The following is a 17,857-nucleotide window of genomic DNA, read 5'->3' on the forward strand; positions in this document are numbered from 1 at the left end:
GTCCCCCCGCTTCCCCCCATGTTCCAGTCATCACCGAGTCCCATTCACCCGTCACCCCCTGTGCTCGCTGACCCACGCCTCCATTTTCAAATTCTCATCCACCTTTTCAAATCCCTCCATGGCCCTCACCCCCTCCTCCCTATCTCTGTAACCTCCTCCAGCCCTACACCCCTCCCTATCTCTGTAACCTCCTCCAGCCCCTACACCCCTCCCTATCTCTGTAACCTCCTCCGGCCCCTACACCCCTCCCTATCTCTGTAACCTCCTCCAGCCCCTATGACCCTCCCTATCTCTGTAACCTCCTCCAGCCCCTACAACCCTCCCTATCTCTGTAACCTCCTCAAGCCCCTACACCCCTCCCTATCTCTGTAACCTCCTCCAGCCCCTACAACCCTCCCTATCTCTGTAACCTCCTCAAGCCCCTACACCCCTCCCTATCTCTGTAACCTCCTCCAGCCCCTACAACCCTCCCTATCTCTGTAACCTCCTCCAGCCCCCTACAACCCTCCCTATCTCTGTAACCTCCTCCAGCCCCTACAACCCTCCCTATCTCTGTAACCTCGTCCGGCCCCTACAACCCTCCCTATCTCTGTAACCTCCTCCAGCCCCTACAACCCTCCCTATCTCTGTAACCTCGTCCGGCCCCTACAACCCTCCCCCTCTCTGCCGCACCATCTCCATTATAAGCTTCTATGTCAACGTGTAACGCTGGTGCCAAGTATAGGCACTCTGGCTTCTAAACATGGTGACGAAAATACGAAATAGGAACAGGAGTGGGCCATTCGGCCCCTCAAGCCTGCTCCGCCGTTCATTTCGACCATGCCCGATCTGTTTGTGTGTCGATTTCCACATTGTCATCTACCCCCCTATAACCTTCGATTACCTCGCCTAACAAGAATCTCTCCAGCTCCGCCTCAAAACTATTCAGCGCCTTCTGAGGCCGAGTTCCAACCCTCCGAGAGTAAACATTTCCCCTCATCTCTGCCCTAAAAGGGGGACCCCCTAATTTTAAACCAGTGCCCCCCCCCTCTAGTTCTGCACTCACCCACGAGAGGAAACAACGTTTCCACGATCCCCCCTTGTCAAGATCGTTCGGGGTCTTGTACACTTCAATCCAATCACCCCTCACTCTTCTAAACTCCAGAGGGAACAAGCCCAGTCTGTCCAACCTTTCCTCATCAGACAAACCCACTCACTCCAGGTATCGATCTCGTAAACCCGCTCTGACCCCCCTCCAACGCATTTACACCCTTCCTCAAATAAGGAGACCAAAACTGGGCACAGTGTTCGAGGTGTGGTCTCACCAACTGTATAACTGAAGCATAACATCCTTCCTTTGGTGTTCAATCCCTCTGAATTAGGGATAGTACCCCCGCTAATCTTCTTAACCACTCGCTGCACCTGCAGACTAACTTTTTGTGCCTCATGCACTAGGACACCCAGATCCCTCTGCACCTCAGAATTCTCTAGCGGTCTTCTGTTTTAAGCGATGCTCTGCTTTTTTCTATTCATCCTGCCAAAGCGAACGGCTTCACGTTCTCCCTCGTTGTCCACCCTCTGCCAGGTTTTTGCCCTATCCCTCGGCCTCGATAGATCACAGTATCTTTACAGGTCATAAGGATGCCATTCGACCCATCGATCTGCGCTGGCGGTCTGAAAGAGTGTTCCACCTCGTCCCCCTCCCCTGCCCTATCCCCCTAACCATCCCAGGCAGCAATCCAATTCCCTTTCGAATACCTCGATCGAACCTGCCTCCACCACCCCCCCCACCCCCTGCTTTTCAGGAAGTTTGTTCCAGATTCCAGCCACCCTCTGGGTGAAACTACCTTTCCTCCCATCACATTTACTCCTTTTGCTAGTTATTTCGAATCTGTGCCCTCTTGTTCTTGATGTTCTGTTGAGTGGGAACAGTTTCTCACTATTTACCCTGTCCGTACCCCTCAGGGTCTCGAATCCCTCCGTCAACTCTCCTCTCAGCCTTCTTTTCTCCGAGGGGAACCTCTCCAATCTATGCTGATAGCTACAGTTCTTCATCCCGGGAATCATTCTTGTGAATCTCCTCTGTACTCTCTGCAATGTCTCCACATCCTTCCTCAAGTGTGGCGTCCAGAACTGGACGCGGTTACTCCAGATGAGAACTAACTGGTGTCTTATACAAGTTCAACATGACCTCCTTGAGTACTCAATGCCCCTATTAATAAAGCCTAAGATACTACATGATTTATTAACTGCTCCCTCAACATGCCCTGCCATCTTCAATGACTTATGTACATAGACGCCAAGGTCCCTCTGTTCCTGCACCCTCTCCCTCTATTATATACTGTCTTGCTCTTTCCTTCCTGCCAAAACGAATCACCTCACGCTTCTCTGCATTGAACTTCATCTGCCACTTGTCTGCCCAATCCACCAACATGCCTATGTCCTTTTTTGAAGTTCAAGACTATCCCCTTCACAGTTGACCGTATCCCCCTGTCTGCTGCCTCTTCACAACATACTTTCCTACCTATCTTTGTGTCATCTGCAAACTTAGCTTCCAAGACTCCGCTCCCCTCATCGAAGTCATCACTATCAATCGTAAAGAGTTGAGGTCCCAGTACAGACCCCTGAGGGACTGCACTCCTCACATCCTGCCAATCAGAAAGAGACCCATTTATGCCTACTCTCTGCTTTTTGTCAGCCAGCCTTCAAAAAAAACTCCGATAAATCGGTTCAACGTGATTTTCCTTTCACAAAACCGCGCTGGCTCTTCCCGATTGCCTCGAGCTTCCCTAAGTGCCCAGCCACAACCTCCGGAACGATCGACTCCCAACGCCTTCCCCCGTGACGGACGTCCAGCTAACTGGCCTTTGGTTCCCTGCTTTCTGCCTCTCCCTCCCTCCTTGAGCAGAGGGGTTATATTTGCTACTTCCCAGTCTGATGGAACCTTACCTGAACCCAGCGAATTTTGGAAACCAACGCCTGTGCTACCTCAGGACCCAGAGACTTGTCAGCCCGCAGCTCCCATCAGTTTGCTCAGTACTAGCTTCCCTGGTGATTGTAACTTCACCAAGTTCCCCTCTCCCCTCCACCTCCTGATTTACAGCTATGACTGGAATGTTTTTTCTATAGTGAACACAAGCGAATATATTTGTGCATTTCTTTATTATGAACTATTAACTCCCCGTTCTCACTCTCTAGAGGACCAGCACTCACTTTACCTAGCCTTTACCTTTTTTAGATACCTGTAGAAACTCTTGCATTTCCATGAACTCCTCATCCAGTCTACTACGATTTTTCCAGTTTATATGTCGATTAAAGTCACCCATGATTATTGTCGTCCCTTTATCACTCAATATTTCTTCCTGTGTACTTTGTCCTACACTGTGGTTACTGTTCGGGTGGCCGGTAAACCACTCCCACTAGTGATTTCGTTCCCCTACTGTTCCTCATCTCCAACCAAAACGACTCTGCATCTCCCGAGCCAAGGTCATCGCCAGCTGTTGCACCCAGTGCCATCCTGGATTAACAGCACTACCCCTCCACCTTTTACCTAGCTTCCTATTCTTCCAGGATGTCATATACCCCTCAATATTGAGGACCCAGCCCTTGTCTTCCAGCAGCCACGTCTCCGTAATGGCTGTCAGGTCATATTTATTCACTTCGATATGCGCCATCCATTCATTTACTTTGTGATGAATGCTTTAGAACCATCGAACGCTACAGCACAGAAAAAAGGCCATTTGGCCCTTCCAGTCTGTGCTGAAATAATATTCCGCTAATCCCGTTGACCCGCCCCCAGTCCGTAACCCTCCAGACCTCTCCCATCCATGTATCCATCCAATTTATTCTTAAACCTTAAGAGCGAGCCCGCATTGACCACCTCAGATGGCAGCTCGTTCCACACTCTCACCACTCTCTGACTGAAGATGTTCCCCCTAAACCTTTCCCCTTTCACCCTAAAGCCATGTCCTCTCGTGTTGATCTCTCCTGGTCTAAGTGGAAAGAGCCTACTCGCGTTTACTCTGTCTATACCCCTCATAATTTTGTAAATTTCTATCGAATCCCCCCTCATCCTTCTACGCTTCAAGGAATAAAGTCCTAACCTGTTTAACCCTTCCCCGTAACTCAACTCCTGAAAACCCAGCAACATGCTAGTAAATCCTCTCTGCACTCTCTCAATCTTAGTCTTGATTATTGGTCTGTTCCTAGGTTTTATCTCTCTGCTTCTTCCTGCTATTCTATGACTCTCAATTCCCATTATGCTCTCCTACCTTGAATCTACCCCTTGATTTGCCACACCTACCCAAGCTTGATCCCTCACCCCCTCCCTCGTTTAGCTTATAGCCCCCTCTACCTCCCTAGTTGTGCAGTTCGCGAGAACCAGGAACCCACCTCTCCCACACCAGCGTTCGAGCTACACATTCATCCCTCTAGTCTAACTTGCCCTCTGCCCATTTGCACGCGGGCTCAGTTATTAATTCAAAGATTATTACCTTTTTGAGGTTCTGCTTCTTAATTTGGTACCTAGCTCCATGTACTGACTATGCAGAACCTCTTTCCTTGTCCTGCCCACATCGTTGGTGCCTACATGGACCACGGCAACTTGATCCTTCCCCCTCCCACTACAAGTTCCTCTCCAGCCCTGAGCAGACGTCCCGAACTCTGGCACCAGGCAGGCAACACAGCCGCTGGGACTCTCGCTCTTTGCTGCAGAGAACAGTGTCAACCCACCCCCCCCCCTCACTATACTGTCCCCTGCCACCACCACATTCCTGTTCGCTTTCCCCCTCACTTGAACGGCTTCCTGTACCCACGGTACCATGGCCAGCCTGCTCCTCCACCTTGCAGACCTCGCCATCGTCCGCACAGGTCGTGACCACCTCAAACCCTGTTTGGCAAGCTGCAAAGCCTGAGGCTCCTCCACGACTGTCCGCTCGGTCCCTTTACCCGCCTTGCTCACACAGTCGTGTCCCCCTGTCCCTCGCCGCTGACCAAAAACAGACAGCCCTGTTCCAAGAGGCATTGACCATCTTCTGGGAACAAAGCATCCGGGTATTCCTCCCCCCTCCCTCATGCTGCGCAGTGTCACCTTCCAGATCGGTAACCCTGATCCGGAACTGCTCTGGCTGCTTACCCTTCCTGGGGATGTGTTTGTCATGGATCGCCTTGGCACCCCAACTGCCCACATTCCACAGCAGCAACGCGACACCTGTCCTGCCACTGTTAGTTCTGCCATGAGTTAACTTAATTTAATGGCTCACTTAATTAACTTAGAATAGTTCCTATGCATACCACGCCTCTCTTTCCAGCCCCCCACCCCCCCGGCGCCAAATTCCCACACAAACCTAACTTGCTACTCACTTGCTCTCTGACGTAGTCACCCCCGTCTCCCTCGTGCGCCCCTTAACGGGTTGTGGGGGTAACGTGAATGTGGGCGGCAGGACATCGGGACGCTCGCGTTACATACTGATGTTCTCGCCAATAGATGGTCTCTCTCTCTCGCTCTCTCTCCCCCCCCCCCACCCCGCTCCAACCCTTGCCTACCTCCCTCCCCCCACCCACCCCCCCCCCCGACTTGCTGCGGATCCCAGGCGAGCTCTGCGAGTTGGTGCTTGTCTTCTTTGACCCCATGGGACAGGCCCTGTGCAAAAGGACCCTGAACATCGTGGAGAAGCTCAACGAGACCCAGGGAGAGAAGATCCGTTTCTACCTCAGCAAGGCCGACGAGGCGGGCTCCGAGTGTGACCGGCAGGTACAGAGAACCTTCCTGCCTGACCCCCACCGTCCCCTCCCACCCCCCAACAAGCCCCGGACGTCACTCCCTCATAAACGCATTAGGAACATTCAAAAAAATAGGAGGAGGAGGCCATTCGGCCCCTCGAGCCGGTGGCTGACTTTTGACCTCAACGCCACCTCAGTCGAGCCTGTGGCTGATCATCCCCCTCAACTCCACCTTAATCCAGCCTGTGGCTGATCATCCACCTCAACTCCACCTTAATCCAGCCTGTGGCTGATCATCCACCTCAACTCCACCTTAATCCAGCCTGTGGCTGATCTTCTCCCTCAACTCCACCTTAATCCAGCCTGTGGCTGATCATCCACCTCAACTCCACCTTAATCCAGCCTGTGGCTGATCATCCACCTCAACTCACCTTAATCCAGCCTGTGGCTGATCATCCACCTCAACTCCACCTTAATCCAGCCTGTGGCTGATCTTCTCCCTCAACTCCACCTTAATCCAGCCTGTGGCTGATCATCCACCTCAACTCCACCTTAATCCAGCCTGTGGCTGATCATCCAACTCAACTCCACCTTAATCCAGCCTGTGGCTGATCTTCTCCCTCGACTCCACCTTAATCCAGCCTGTGGCTGATCTTCTCCCTCAACTCCACCTTAATCCAGCCTGTGGCTGATCTTCTCCCTCGACTCCACCTTAATCCAGCCTGTGGCTGATCTTCTCCCTCAACTCCACCTTAATCCAGCCTGTGGCTGATCATCCAACTCAACTCCACCTTAATCCAGCCTGTGGCTGATCTTCTCCCTCAACTCCACCTTAATCCAGCCTGTGGCTGATCTTCTCCCTCAACTCCACCTTAATCCAGCCTGTGGCTGATCTTCTCCCTTAACTCCACCTTAATCCAGCCTGTGGCTGATCATCCACCTCAACTCCACCTTAATCCAGCCTGTGGCTGATCATCCACCTCAACTCCACCTTAATCCAGCCTGTGGCTGATCTTCTCCCTCAACTCCACCTTAATCCAGCCTGTGGCTGATCTTCTCCCTCAACTCCACCTTAATCCAGCCTGTGGCTGATCATCCACCTCAACTCCACCTTAATCCAGCCTGTGGCTGATCTTCTCCCTCAACTCCACCTTAATCCAGCCTGTGCTGATCTTCTCCCTCAACTCCACCTTAATCCAGCCTGTGGCTGATCTTCTCCCTCAACTCCACCTTAATCCAGCCTGTGGCTGATCATCCACCTCAACTCCACCTTAATCCAGCCTGTGGCTGATCTTCTCCCTCAACTCCACCTTAATCCAGCCTGTGGCTGATCTTCTCCCTCAACTCCACCTTCCCGCACTCTCCCCACATCCCTCGATCCCCCTCAGTGTCCAAAAATCTCTCGATCTCCCGATCTTGAACCTACTCGGTGACGGAGCACCCACCGCTCTCTGGGGTGGAGAATCCCAAAGATTCACAACCCTCCCAAGTGAAGACATTTCTCCTTCATCTCAGCCCAGAATGGCCGACCCCTTCTCCTGAGACTGGGACCCCCCGTGTTCTAGACTCTCCAGCCCGGGGAGGAGGGAGAGAGTTGGGGGGGAAACAGCCTCTCAGCATCGACCCTGTCAAAGCCCTTCAGAATTTTCTTCCTGTCAGTGAGACGACCTCTCGTTCTCCGAAACTCCAGGGAATAGAGACCCATTCGACTCAATCTCTCCTCCTGGGACAATCCCTCTCATCCCAGGGACCAGTCTAGTGAACCTTCGTTACCCTCCCTCTCGGGCAGGGATGTCCTTCCTCAGGTAAGGAGACCCGAACCGGACCCAGAGCTCCGGGTGTGGTGTCACCAACGCCCTGTATCGTTGTAGTAAGACTCCTTCACTCTTGAACTCCAATCCCTTTGTGATACAGACTCACAGACCATTTCCCTTCCCTCATCGCTTGCTCTACCCGCACATTAACTTCCTGTGGTTCATGTACAAGCTCAGCCAGAGAGAGTGGATGTAAATATTTCACACTGGGGGGAGGAGAAAAATCCCCATTTATATTTATCCGAACACTTGACCAGACCATCTGCCATTTTCCTGCCCAGCCACCCAACCTGCCTGTATCCCTCCTCCTCCTCCTCCTCCCAGGGTCTTGTTGCTGTTGTGTCTGTGTCTGTGTCTGCGTGTGTGCATGTGTCTGTGTGTGCATGTGTCTGTGTGTGCATGTGTCTGTGTGTGCATGTGTCTGTGTGTGCATGTGTCTGTGTGTGCATGTGTCTGTGTGTGCATGTGTCTGTGTGTGCATGTGTCTGTGTCTGTGTGTGCATGTGTCTGTGTGTGCATGTGTCTGTGTGTGCATGTGTCTGTGTGTGCATGTGTCTGTGTGTGCATGTGTCTGTGTGTGCACGTGTCTGCGTGTGTGCACGTGTCTGCGTGTGTGCACGTGTCTGCGTGTGTGCACGTGTCTGTGTGTGTGCACGTGTCTGCGTGTGTGCGCGTGTCTGCGTGTGTGCGCGTGTCTGCGTGTGTGCGCGTGTCTGCGTGTGTGCGCGTGTCTGCGTGTGCGCGCGTGTCTGCGTGTGCGCGCGTGTCTGCGTGTGCGCGCGTGTCTGCGTGTGCGCGCGTGTCTGCGTGTGCGCGCGTGTCTGCGTGTGCGCGCGTGTCTGCGTGCGTCTCGCGTGTGTGCGCGCGTCTGTGTGTGCGCGCGTCTGTGTGCGCGCGCGTCTGTGTGCGCGCGCGTCTGTGTGCGCGCGCGTCTGTGTGCGCGCGTGTCTGTGTGCGCGCGTGTCTGTGTGCGCGCGTGTCTGTGTGCGCGCGTGTCTGTGTGCGCGCGTGTCTGTGTGCGCGCGTGTGTGTGCGCGCGTGTGTGTGCGCGCGTGTCTGTGTGCGCGCGTGTCTGTGTGCGCGCGTGTCTGTGTGCGCGCGTGTCTGTGTGCGCGCGTGTCTGTGTGCGCGCGTGTCTGTGTGCGCGCGTGTCTGTGTGCGCGCGTGTCTGTGTGCGCGCGTGTCTGTGTGCGCGCGTGTCTGTGTGCGCGCGTGTCTGTGTGCGCGCGTGTCTGTGTGCGCGCGTGTCTGTGTGCGCGCGTGTCTGTGTGCGCGCGTGTCTGTGCGCGCGCGTCTGTGCGCGCGCGTCTGTGCGCGCGCGTCTGTGTGCGCGCGTGTCTGTGCGCGCGTGTCTGTGTGCGCGCGTGTCTGTGTGCGCGCGTGTCTGTGTGCGCGCGTGTCTGTGCGCGCGTGTCTGTGCGCGCGTGTCTGTGCGCGCGTGTCTGTGTGCGCGCGTGTCTGTGTGCGCGCGTGTCTGTGTGCGCGCGCGTCTGTGCGCGCGCGCGTGTCTGTGCGCGCGCGCGTGTCTGTGCGCGCGCGCGTGTCTGTGCGCGCGCGCGTGTCTGTGCGCGCGCGCGTGTCTGTGCGCGCGCGCGCGCCTGTGTGTGTCTGTCTGTGTGTGTGCTCCGCATGGCATTGATCATCTGTTATAAACTCCCCCTCACCCTCCTCCCCCTCCCCACCCCCTCCTCCTCCCCCTCCTCCCCCTCCACCTCCACACTCTTCCTCACCCTCCTCTCCCTCGCTGCTCTGGCCTCCTCCTTCCCCTCTTTCCCCCTCCCTCCCCGCTCTCCCCCTCCTCCCTCCCCCCCCGCTCCCCCTCCTCTCTCCGACCCCCCCCTACACAGAGGGTGATGATGCAGATCGTACAGGAGCTGTGCAAGAGGCCAGGCCTGAACAAGTGTGGCTTTGACATGCCGACCATTTACATCCCACACCCGAACAAGGTGAGGACCCACTCTCTCCTCTTTCTGGGCAGCCTGGACCTGGGGGCTCTGCGGGGTTGGGTGGGGGGGTGTGGGGGGCTGGGGTTTGGGCTGATGGTCAGGGAGCGGGGAGGGTCTCTGACTGGCTGGAGGGCTGAAACACGGAGAAGTGGCTGCCACAGGAATGCTGCTCTTGTGACTTTAATTCAAAGCTCCTCACTCTCCTGCCTGGCTTTTCCCCGTGTCTGGGCGGTACCGTCTCCCCCAGACGGCTGGACGGAGCTGTCCCCATCGCACTCCCACCCCCGGGAAGGGTACAGAACCCGAGTCCGGTTACCCACCCCCCTTACAGGGACTGCATGGGTCTCTCTCCGTCTCTCTCTCTCCGTCTCTCTCTCTCCGTCTCTCTCTCTCCGTCTCTCTCTCTCCCCGTCTCTCTCTCTCTCCGTCTCTCTCTCTCTCTCCGTCTCTCTCTCTCCGTCTCTCTCTCTCCGTCTCTCTCTCTCCGCCTCTCTCTCTCCGCCTCTCTCTCCCCGCCTCTCTCTCTCCGCCTCTCTCTCTCTCCGTCTCTCTCTCTCTCCGTCTCTCTCTCTCTCCGTCTCTCTCTCTCCGTCTCTCTCTCTCCGCCTCTCTCTCCCCGCCTCTCTCTCCCCGCCTCTCTCTCTCCGCCTCTCTCTCTCCGCCTCTCTCTCTCCGCCTCTCTCTCTCCGCCTCTCTCTCTTCCGCCTCTCTCTCTTCCGCCTCTCTCTCTTCCGCCTCTCTCTCTTCCGCCTCTCTCTCTCCCGCCTCTCTCTCTTCCGCCTCTCTCTCTCCGCCTCTCTCTCTCCGCCTCTCTCTCTCCGCCTCTCTCTCTCCGCCTCTCTCTCTCCGCCTCTCTCTCTCCGCCTCTCTCTCTCTCCGCCTCTCTCTCTCTCCGCCTCTCTCTCTCTCCGCCTCTCTCTCTCCGCCTCTCTCTCTCCGCCTCTCTCTCTCCGCCTCTCTCTCTCCGCCTCTCTCTCTCCGCCTCTCTCTCTCCGCCTCTCTCTCCGCCTCTCTCTCTCCGCCTCTCTCTCCCCCCCTCTCTCTCCCCCCTCTCTCTCCCCCCTCTCTCTCCCCCCCTCTCTCTCCCCCCCTCTCTCTCCCCCCTCTCTCTCCCCCCCCCCCCTCCCCCCCCTCTCTCCCCCCCTCTCTCTCCCCCCGTCTCTCTCTCTCTGTCTCTCTCCCTCTCTCTGTCTCTTTCCCTCCCTCTCTCTCTGTCTCTCTCTCGCTCCCTCTCTCCCCCTCTCTTGTGCGCGGTGGTTTCCTCCTCCGTTTGTTCTGACCTCTCTCTCTCTCCGTCTCTCTCCAGCCGAGTCGGTGTGTGAATCAGATTGAGGAGGTGTGCCGCACCATCGAGAAGACCATCAGCCAGACGGTGCAGAACACCCTGAACCAGCTGGAGAGGGACTGTGAACTCATTCACAGCACCGTCGATTCCAGGCTGCAGGAGGACAGGTTCGGTGGCAAGAAGTGCGGGGGTGGGGGTGGGGGGTGCCAATCTCATCAACAGTGGGTGCCCCCTTCGCTCTCGGCTCACCCCTCCGACAGTGCGGCGCTCCCTCAGCACTGACCCTCCGACAGTGCGGCGCTCCCTCAGCACTGACCCTCCCACAGTGCGGCGCTCCCTCAGCACTGACCCTCCCACAGTGCGGTGCTCCCTCAGCACTGACCCTCCCACAGTGCGGCTCTCCCTCAGCACTGACCCTCCCACAGTGAGGCTCTCCCTCAGCACTGACCCTCCGACAGTGCGGCTCTCCCTCGGCACTGACCCTCCCACAATGCGGCTCTCCCTCGGCACTGACCCTCCGACAGTGCCGCGCTCCCTCAGCACTGACCCTCCGACAGTGCGACGCTCCCTCAGCACCGACCCTCCGACAGTGCGACGCTCCCTCAGCACTGACCCTCCGACAGTGCGACGCTCCCTCAGCACTGACCCTCCGACAGTGCGGCGCTCCCTCAGCACTGACCCTCCGACAGTGCGGCGCTCCCTCAGCACTGACCCTCCGACAGTGCGACGCTCCCTCAGCACTGACCCTCCGACAGTGCGGCGCTCCCTCAGCACTGACCCTCCCACAGTGCGGCGCTCCCTCAGCACTGACCCTCCCACAGTGCGGTGCTCCCTCAGCACTGACCCTCCCACAGTGCGGCTCTCCCTCAGCACTGACCCTCCCACAGTGAGGCTCTCCCTCAGCACTGACCCTCCGACAGTGCGGCTCTCCCCTCGGCACTGACCCTCCCACAATGCGGCTCTCCCTCGGCACTGACCCTCCGACAGTGCGGCGCTCCCTCAGCACTGACCCTCCGACAGTGCGGCGCTCCCTCAGCACTGACCCTCCGACAGTGCGACGCTCCCTCAGCACTGACCCTCCGACAGTGCGGCGCTCCCTCAGTACTGACCCTCCGACAGTGCGACGCTCCCTCAGCACCGACCCTCCGACAGTGCGGCTCTCCCTCAGCACTGACCCTCCGACAGTGCGGCGCTCCCTTGGGTGCTGGGCCTCCGGGTTACAGGGTCTGTGTTTTGCAACTGGAGCCAATGTTACTGATGTCTCTTCCGCACCGCACCCCCCCACCCCCCCCCGGCCCCACCCCCTCTTCTCTCTTTCAGCCTCACGTCTGTCCGAAATCGGAAGGCTCAGTCCAAAGGCTGCGTCTTGGGGTTCCTGGGCCTCCTTGTTCCTGCATTCCTCCTGGTCAGTTTAGTGTTGGGGAATCTGTCTCAAGAGATGATAAGCAGTCTCCTGGGAGACAATGGTACAGAGATGCTGCAGGTTTACACGGTAAGCAGAGTGTGAGGGTAAGAGAGTGTGTGTGTGTGTGAGGCGGCGATCGAGAGAGAGAGTGTGTGAGTGGGGAGCGCAAGGGGGAGGGAAGAGCACATGCATGTGTGTGAGTGTGAGGGGGCCACACGTGGGCAGATGGGGGGAAGCACACAGGCGGAGAGTGGAGAGAGCACGCGGGCGGATGGGGCGCGGGGGGAGAGCGGGCAGGGGGGGAGAGCGCGGGCGGGCGGGGGGAGGGGTGAGCGCGGGCGGGCGGGGGGAGGGGTGAGCGCGGGTGGGCGGGGGGTGGGCGGGGGGAGGGGAGAGCGCAGGGGGAGGGGCGAGAGAGGGAGGGGAGGGAGCGGGCAGGAGGAGGGGGGAGAGCGGGCGGAGGTGAGAGAGCGAGCGGGGGGAGGGGGGAGAGCGGGGGGAGGGGAGAGAGCGAGCGGGGGGAGGGGAGAGAGCGAGCGGGCGGGCGGGGAAAGAGGGGAGAGAGCGGGCCGGCGGGGAGAGAGGGCAGACGGCGGGCGGGGAGAGAGAGGAGAGCGTGCGGGGGGAGGGGAGAGAGCGGGTGGGTGGGGAGAGATGAGAGGGGAGAGTGCGCGGGCGGGGAGAGGTGAGAGCACGTGAGAGGGGAGAGAGCGCGGGCGGGGCTAGAGGGGAGAGCAGGCGGGCAGAGAGAGTGCAGAGCGCGCAGGCGGGGAGAGGGGAGAGCGCATGAGAGGGGAGAGCGCATGAGAGGGGAGAGCGCATGAGAGGGGAGAGCGCATGAGAGGGGAGAGCGCATGAGAGGGGAGAGCGCATGAGAGGGGAGAGCGCATGAGAGGGGAGAGCGCATGAGAGGGGAGAGCGCATGAGAGGGGAGAGCGCATGAGAGGGGAGAACATGCGGGCGCGGGGAGAGTAGAGAGCGCGTGGGCGGGGAGAGCACATGAGAGGGGAGAGCGCGTCGGTAGGGGAGAGGAGAGAGCACGCGGGCTGAGAGAGGGGAGAGCGCGTGGGCAGAGAGAGGGGAGAGCACATGAGAGGGGAGAGCGTGCGGGCGGAGGGAGAGTAGAGAGCACGCGGGCGGAGAGTGAGTAGAGAGCGCGCGGGCGGGGGGAGGGGAGAGCACGCGGCGGGGGGAGAGTAGAGAGCGAGAGGGGAGAGCGCGCGGGCGAAGAGTAGAGAGCGGGAGAGGAGAGAGCGTGCGGGTGGGGAGAGGGAGAGGGAGAGTGCGCGGGCAGGAGGAGAGGAGAGAGCACGCGGGTGGAGGGAGAGTAGAGAGCGGGAGAGGGGAGAGTGTGCGGGTGGGGGAGAGGAGAGAGCGTGCGGGCGGGGCGGAGAGTAGAGAGCGAGAGGGGAGAGCGCATGTGGGGAGAGTAGAGAGCGCGCGGGCAAAGAGTAGAGAGCGGGAGAGGGGAGAGCGTGCGGGTGGGGAGAGGGAGAGTGCGCGGGCGGGGGGAGAGTAGAGAGCGCGCGGGCGGGGGGAGAGTAGAGAGCGCGCGGGCAGGGGGAGAGTAGAGAGTGCGCGGTCGGGGCGGAGAGTAGAGAGTGGGCGGGGGGAGAGTAGAGAGCACGCGGGCGGGGCGGAGAGTAGAGAGCGGGCGGGGGGAGAGTAGAGAGCACGCGGGCAGGGGGGAGGGGAGAGCGCGCGGGGGGGAGTGTGGAGAGCACGCGGGCAGGGGAGGGGAGAGCGCGCGGGCAGGGGGAGAGTAGAGAGCGCGCGGGCGGGGGGAATGTAGAGAGCGCGCGGGCGGAGAGATTGGAGAGCGCGCGGGCGGGGGGAGAGGATAGAGTGCGCGGGCGGAGAGATTGGAGAGCGCGCGGGCGGGGGGAGAGGAGAGAGCGCGCGGGCGGAGAGAGGGGAGAGCGCACGGGCGGAGGGAGAGTAGAGAGCCGCTGGCATGCCTGCCTCGGGTGGACACGTCGTGATTCTCTCTCCCATGTGATTCCTCCCAGAGCCCGGTCGCCACCTTCTGGTCAATGGTCCCCAGCGACCTGGTCTGCTACGTTTTCCTGACCCTGTGTGTCCTGTCCATGCTGCTGATCGGCATCGCAAAGCTTTCATTCAGGTAGACGAGCCCTTCCTCTGGGAACCGGAGGGCTGGTGTTGGTGGGAGGGGGGGGGGCAGCGAATCCCGTTCAGCGCGTGCGTACTGACCCGCTAACCCATTCCATTTCTCTCCATCCTCCGCTTCAGGACCTGCCGAACCCTCACCAGGAAACAGAAGCGACAACTCCTCGAGCAGCAGGAGTTTGTGCGAGAGGTGGTGAAGGTCAAGAAGGTATTTTTAACACCCCCGCCCAGTTAAGGCATCGCCATTACCGTCGTACCTCACAGGAACGTAAACCGGACCCCCCCCTCGCCAAGTGAGGGCAGATGAGGGACAATCCACCAAAACCTCGGCCCAAGTGGGCAGTTGGAGGAGGGTCTTAAAGGAGGAGAGGGAGGTGGAGAGGTTTGGGGGGTGGGGGGGGGGGGTGGTATCCCAGCGCTTAGGGCCCCTCCCCAGGCAGCTTAAGGCCCAGCCGCCAATGGTGGAGCGATGGGAATCGAGGGATACTCAAGAGGCTGGAATCGGAAGAGTGCAGAGATCTCGGAGGGTATAGGGGCTGGAGGAGGTTACAGAGATAGGGAGGGGTGTAGGGGCTGGAGGAGGTTACAGAGATAGGGAGGGGTGTAGGGGCTGGAGGAGGTTACAGAGATAGGGAGGGTTGTAGGGGCTGGAGGAGGTTACAGAGATAGGGAGGGGTGTAGGGGTTGGAGTAGGTTACAGAGATAGGGAGGGTTGTAGGGGCTGGAGGAGGTTACAGAGATAGGGAGGGGTGTAGGGGTTGGAGTAGGTTACAGAGATAGGGCGGGGTGTAGGGGTTGGAGTAGGTTACAGAGATAGGGAGGGGTGTAGGGACTGGAGGAGGTTACAGAGATAGGGAGGGGTTGTAGGGGCTGGAAAAGGTTACAGAGATAGGGAGGGGTGTAGGGGCTGGAGGAGGTTACAGAGATAGGGAGGGGTGTAGGGGTTGGAGTAGGTTACAGAGATAGGGAGGGGTTGTAGGGGCTGGAAAAGGTTACAGAGATAGGGAGGGTATAGGGGCTGGAGGAGGTTACAGAGATAGGGAGGGGTGTAGGGGCTGGAGGAGGTTACAGAGATAGGGAGGGTTGTAGGGGCTGGAGGAGGTTACAGAGATAGGGAGGGGTGTAGGGGTTGGAGTAGGTTACAGAGATAGGGAGGGGTGTAGGGGCTGGAGGAGGTTACAGAGATATAGGGAGGGTTGTAGGGGGCTGTAGGAGGTTACAGAGATAGGGAGTGGTGTAGGGGGCTGGAGGAGGTTACAGAGATAGGGAGGGGTGTAGGGGTTGGAGTAGGTTACAGAGATAGGGCGGGGTGTAGGGGTTGGAGTAGGTTACAGAGATAGGGAGGGGTGTAGGGGCTGGAGGAGGTTACAGAGATAGGGAGGGTTGTAGGGACTGGAGGAGGTTACAGAGATAGGGAGGGTTGTAGGGGCTGGAGGAGGTTACAGAGATAGGGAGGGGTGTAGGGGTTGGAGTAGGTTACAGAGATAGGGCGGGGTGTAGGGGTTGGAGTAGGTTACAGAGATAGGGAGGGGTGTAGGGACTGGAGGAGGTTACAGAGATAGGGAGGGGTTGTAGGGGCTGGAAAAGGTTACAGAGATAGGGAGGGGTGTAGGGGCTGGAGGAGGTTACAGAGATAGGGAGGGGTGTAGGGGTTGGAGTAGGTTACAGAGATAGGGAGGGGTTGTAGGGGCTGGAAAAGGTTACAGAGATAGGGAGGGGTGTAGGGGCTGGAGGAGGTTACAGAGATAGGGAGGGGTGTAGGGGTTGGAGTAGGTTACAGAGATAGGGAGGGGTGTAGGGGCTGGAGGAGGTTACAGAGATAGGGAGGGGGAGTGAAGGCCATGGAGGGATTTGAAAACGAGGCTGTGAATGTGAAAATGGAGGAGTTGCCGGTCCGGGAGCCAGTGTGGGTCAGCGAGATACAGGGGGGTGAGGAGTGAGAAGTACTCGGTGTGAGTTCGGACACGGGGACAGCGGAGTTTGGGACGAGCTGTAGTTTATGGAGGGTTGGGTGTGGGATAGCGGCCGGGAATCGTCGAGTCCGGAGGGAGGGAGGACGCGGGCGAGGGTTTCAGTAGCCGATGAGCTGAGACTGGGGTTGGAGTCGGGCGATGGGGGCAGCTGCGTGGTTCCCCTCAGGGTCGGGCCTGGCTGTTACCGGGGAGAGAAAGGAGTCAGGAGCCCGGGGAGTGGGGCGAGGGATGGGGTGGGGTGGGGGGTGCAGGTGTGGGGGTGACCTGGAAACAGCTTTGGGGGGGGGTGGTGGGGAGGGGGGTGGTCTCGGAAGTTGCGAGCAGCCGGGACGCGAGGTGGGAGGCGCCGGCCAGTTCCTAACCTGCCCTGCTGGTCTCTCCCACAGAGGCAGCTGTACACCGAGTACCTCAGACAGAGCGTCGGAGAACACGACATGGTGTAAAGATGGAGAACGGACTCTCCAACCCCCCACCACCACCCCCCCGCCCCCCCCACACACACTCAGACACGGCGGAGAGATCAGAGACACGGCGGTGAGATCAGAGACACGGCGGAGAGGTCAGAGACACGGCGGAGAGGTCAGAGACACGGCGGTGAGATCAGAGACACGGCGGAGAGATCAGAGACACGGCGGAGAGGTCAGAGACACGGCGGAGAGGTCAGAGACACGGCGGAGAGGTCAGAGACACGGCGGTGAGGTCAGAGACACGGCGGAGAGGTCAGAGACACGGCGGAGAGGTCAGAGACACGGCGGTGAGATCAGAGACACGGCGGTGAGATCAGAGACACGGCGGAGAGATCAGAGACACGGCGGAGAGATCAGAGACACGGCGGAGAGATCAGAGACATGTCCGGCTGTCAAGAGGATTTTCTAACTTATTTTTTGTATCAAATGTGAAGGATGAAACTGAACTGACAAGGGGACTTTTTTTTACTCTGATCAGTACACGGCTGGTACTCAGGGCAGCATGAGAGATTGCTCTGTCCGTCTCTCCCTCTCCCTCCCCCTGTGTCTCTCTCCCTCTCCCTCCCCTTGTGTCTCTCTCCCTCTCCCTCCCCCTGTGTCTCTCTCCCTCTCCCTCCCCCTGTGTCTCTCTCCCTCCCCCTGTGTCTCTCTCCCTCTCCCTCCCCCTGTGTCTCTCTCCCTCTCCCTCTCAGTGTCTCTCTCCCTCTCCCTCCCCCTGTGTCTCTCTCCCTCCCCCTGTGTCTCTCTCCCTCCCCCTGTGTCTCTCTCCCTCCCCCTGTGTCTCTCTCCCTCCCCCTGCGTCTCTCTCCCTCCCCCTGCGTCTCTCTCCCTCCCCCTGCGTCTCTCTCCCTCCCCCTGCGTCTCTCTCCCTCCCCCTGCGTCTCTCTCCCTCCCCCTGCGTCTCTCTCCCTCCCCCTGCGTCTCTCTCCCTCCCCCTGCGTCTCTCTCCCTCCCCCTGCGTCTCTCTCCCTCCCCCTGCGTCTCTCTCCCTCCCCCTGCGTCTCTCTCCCTCCCCCTGCGTCTCTCTCCCTCCCCCTGCGTCTCTCTCCCTCCCCCTGCGTCTCTCTCCCTCCCCCTGCGTCTCTCTCCCTCCCCCTGCGTCTCTCTCCCTCCCCCTGCGTCTCTCTCCCTCCCCCTGCG

At 59.0% G+C, this 17,857-nt stretch overlaps 1 protein-coding gene across 1 annotated transcript in view; it reads left to right on the top strand.

Annotated features, from left to right (window-relative positions):
- The window catches only part of si:ch211-11k18.4, a 35,734-nt gene extending 18,383 nt beyond the window's left edge, over positions 1–17,351 (top strand). Inside the window, exons 6-12 of the mRNA XM_041179999.1 lie at positions 5,571–5,731; positions 9,362–9,460; positions 10,767–10,912; positions 12,066–12,237; positions 14,160–14,272; positions 14,401–14,485; positions 16,637–17,351. Coding sequence (XP_041035933.1) covers positions 5,571–5,731; positions 9,362–9,460; positions 10,767–10,912; positions 12,066–12,237; positions 14,160–14,272; positions 14,401–14,485; positions 16,637–16,693 — 833 coding nt within the window. The 3' untranslated portion in view covers positions 16,694–17,351. The remainder of the gene's footprint in view (positions 1–5,570; positions 5,732–9,361; positions 9,461–10,766; positions 10,913–12,065; positions 12,238–14,159; positions 14,273–14,400; positions 14,486–16,636) is intronic.
- Positions 17,352–17,857: the final 506 nt, after the last annotated feature.

The sequence above is a fragment of the Carcharodon carcharias genome, chromosome 38, assembly GCF_017639515.1.
Source record: "Carcharodon carcharias isolate sCarCar2 chromosome 38, sCarCar2.pri, whole genome shotgun sequence".
Lineage (NCBI taxonomy): Eukaryota > Metazoa > Chordata > Chondrichthyes > Lamniformes > Lamnidae > Carcharodon > Carcharodon carcharias.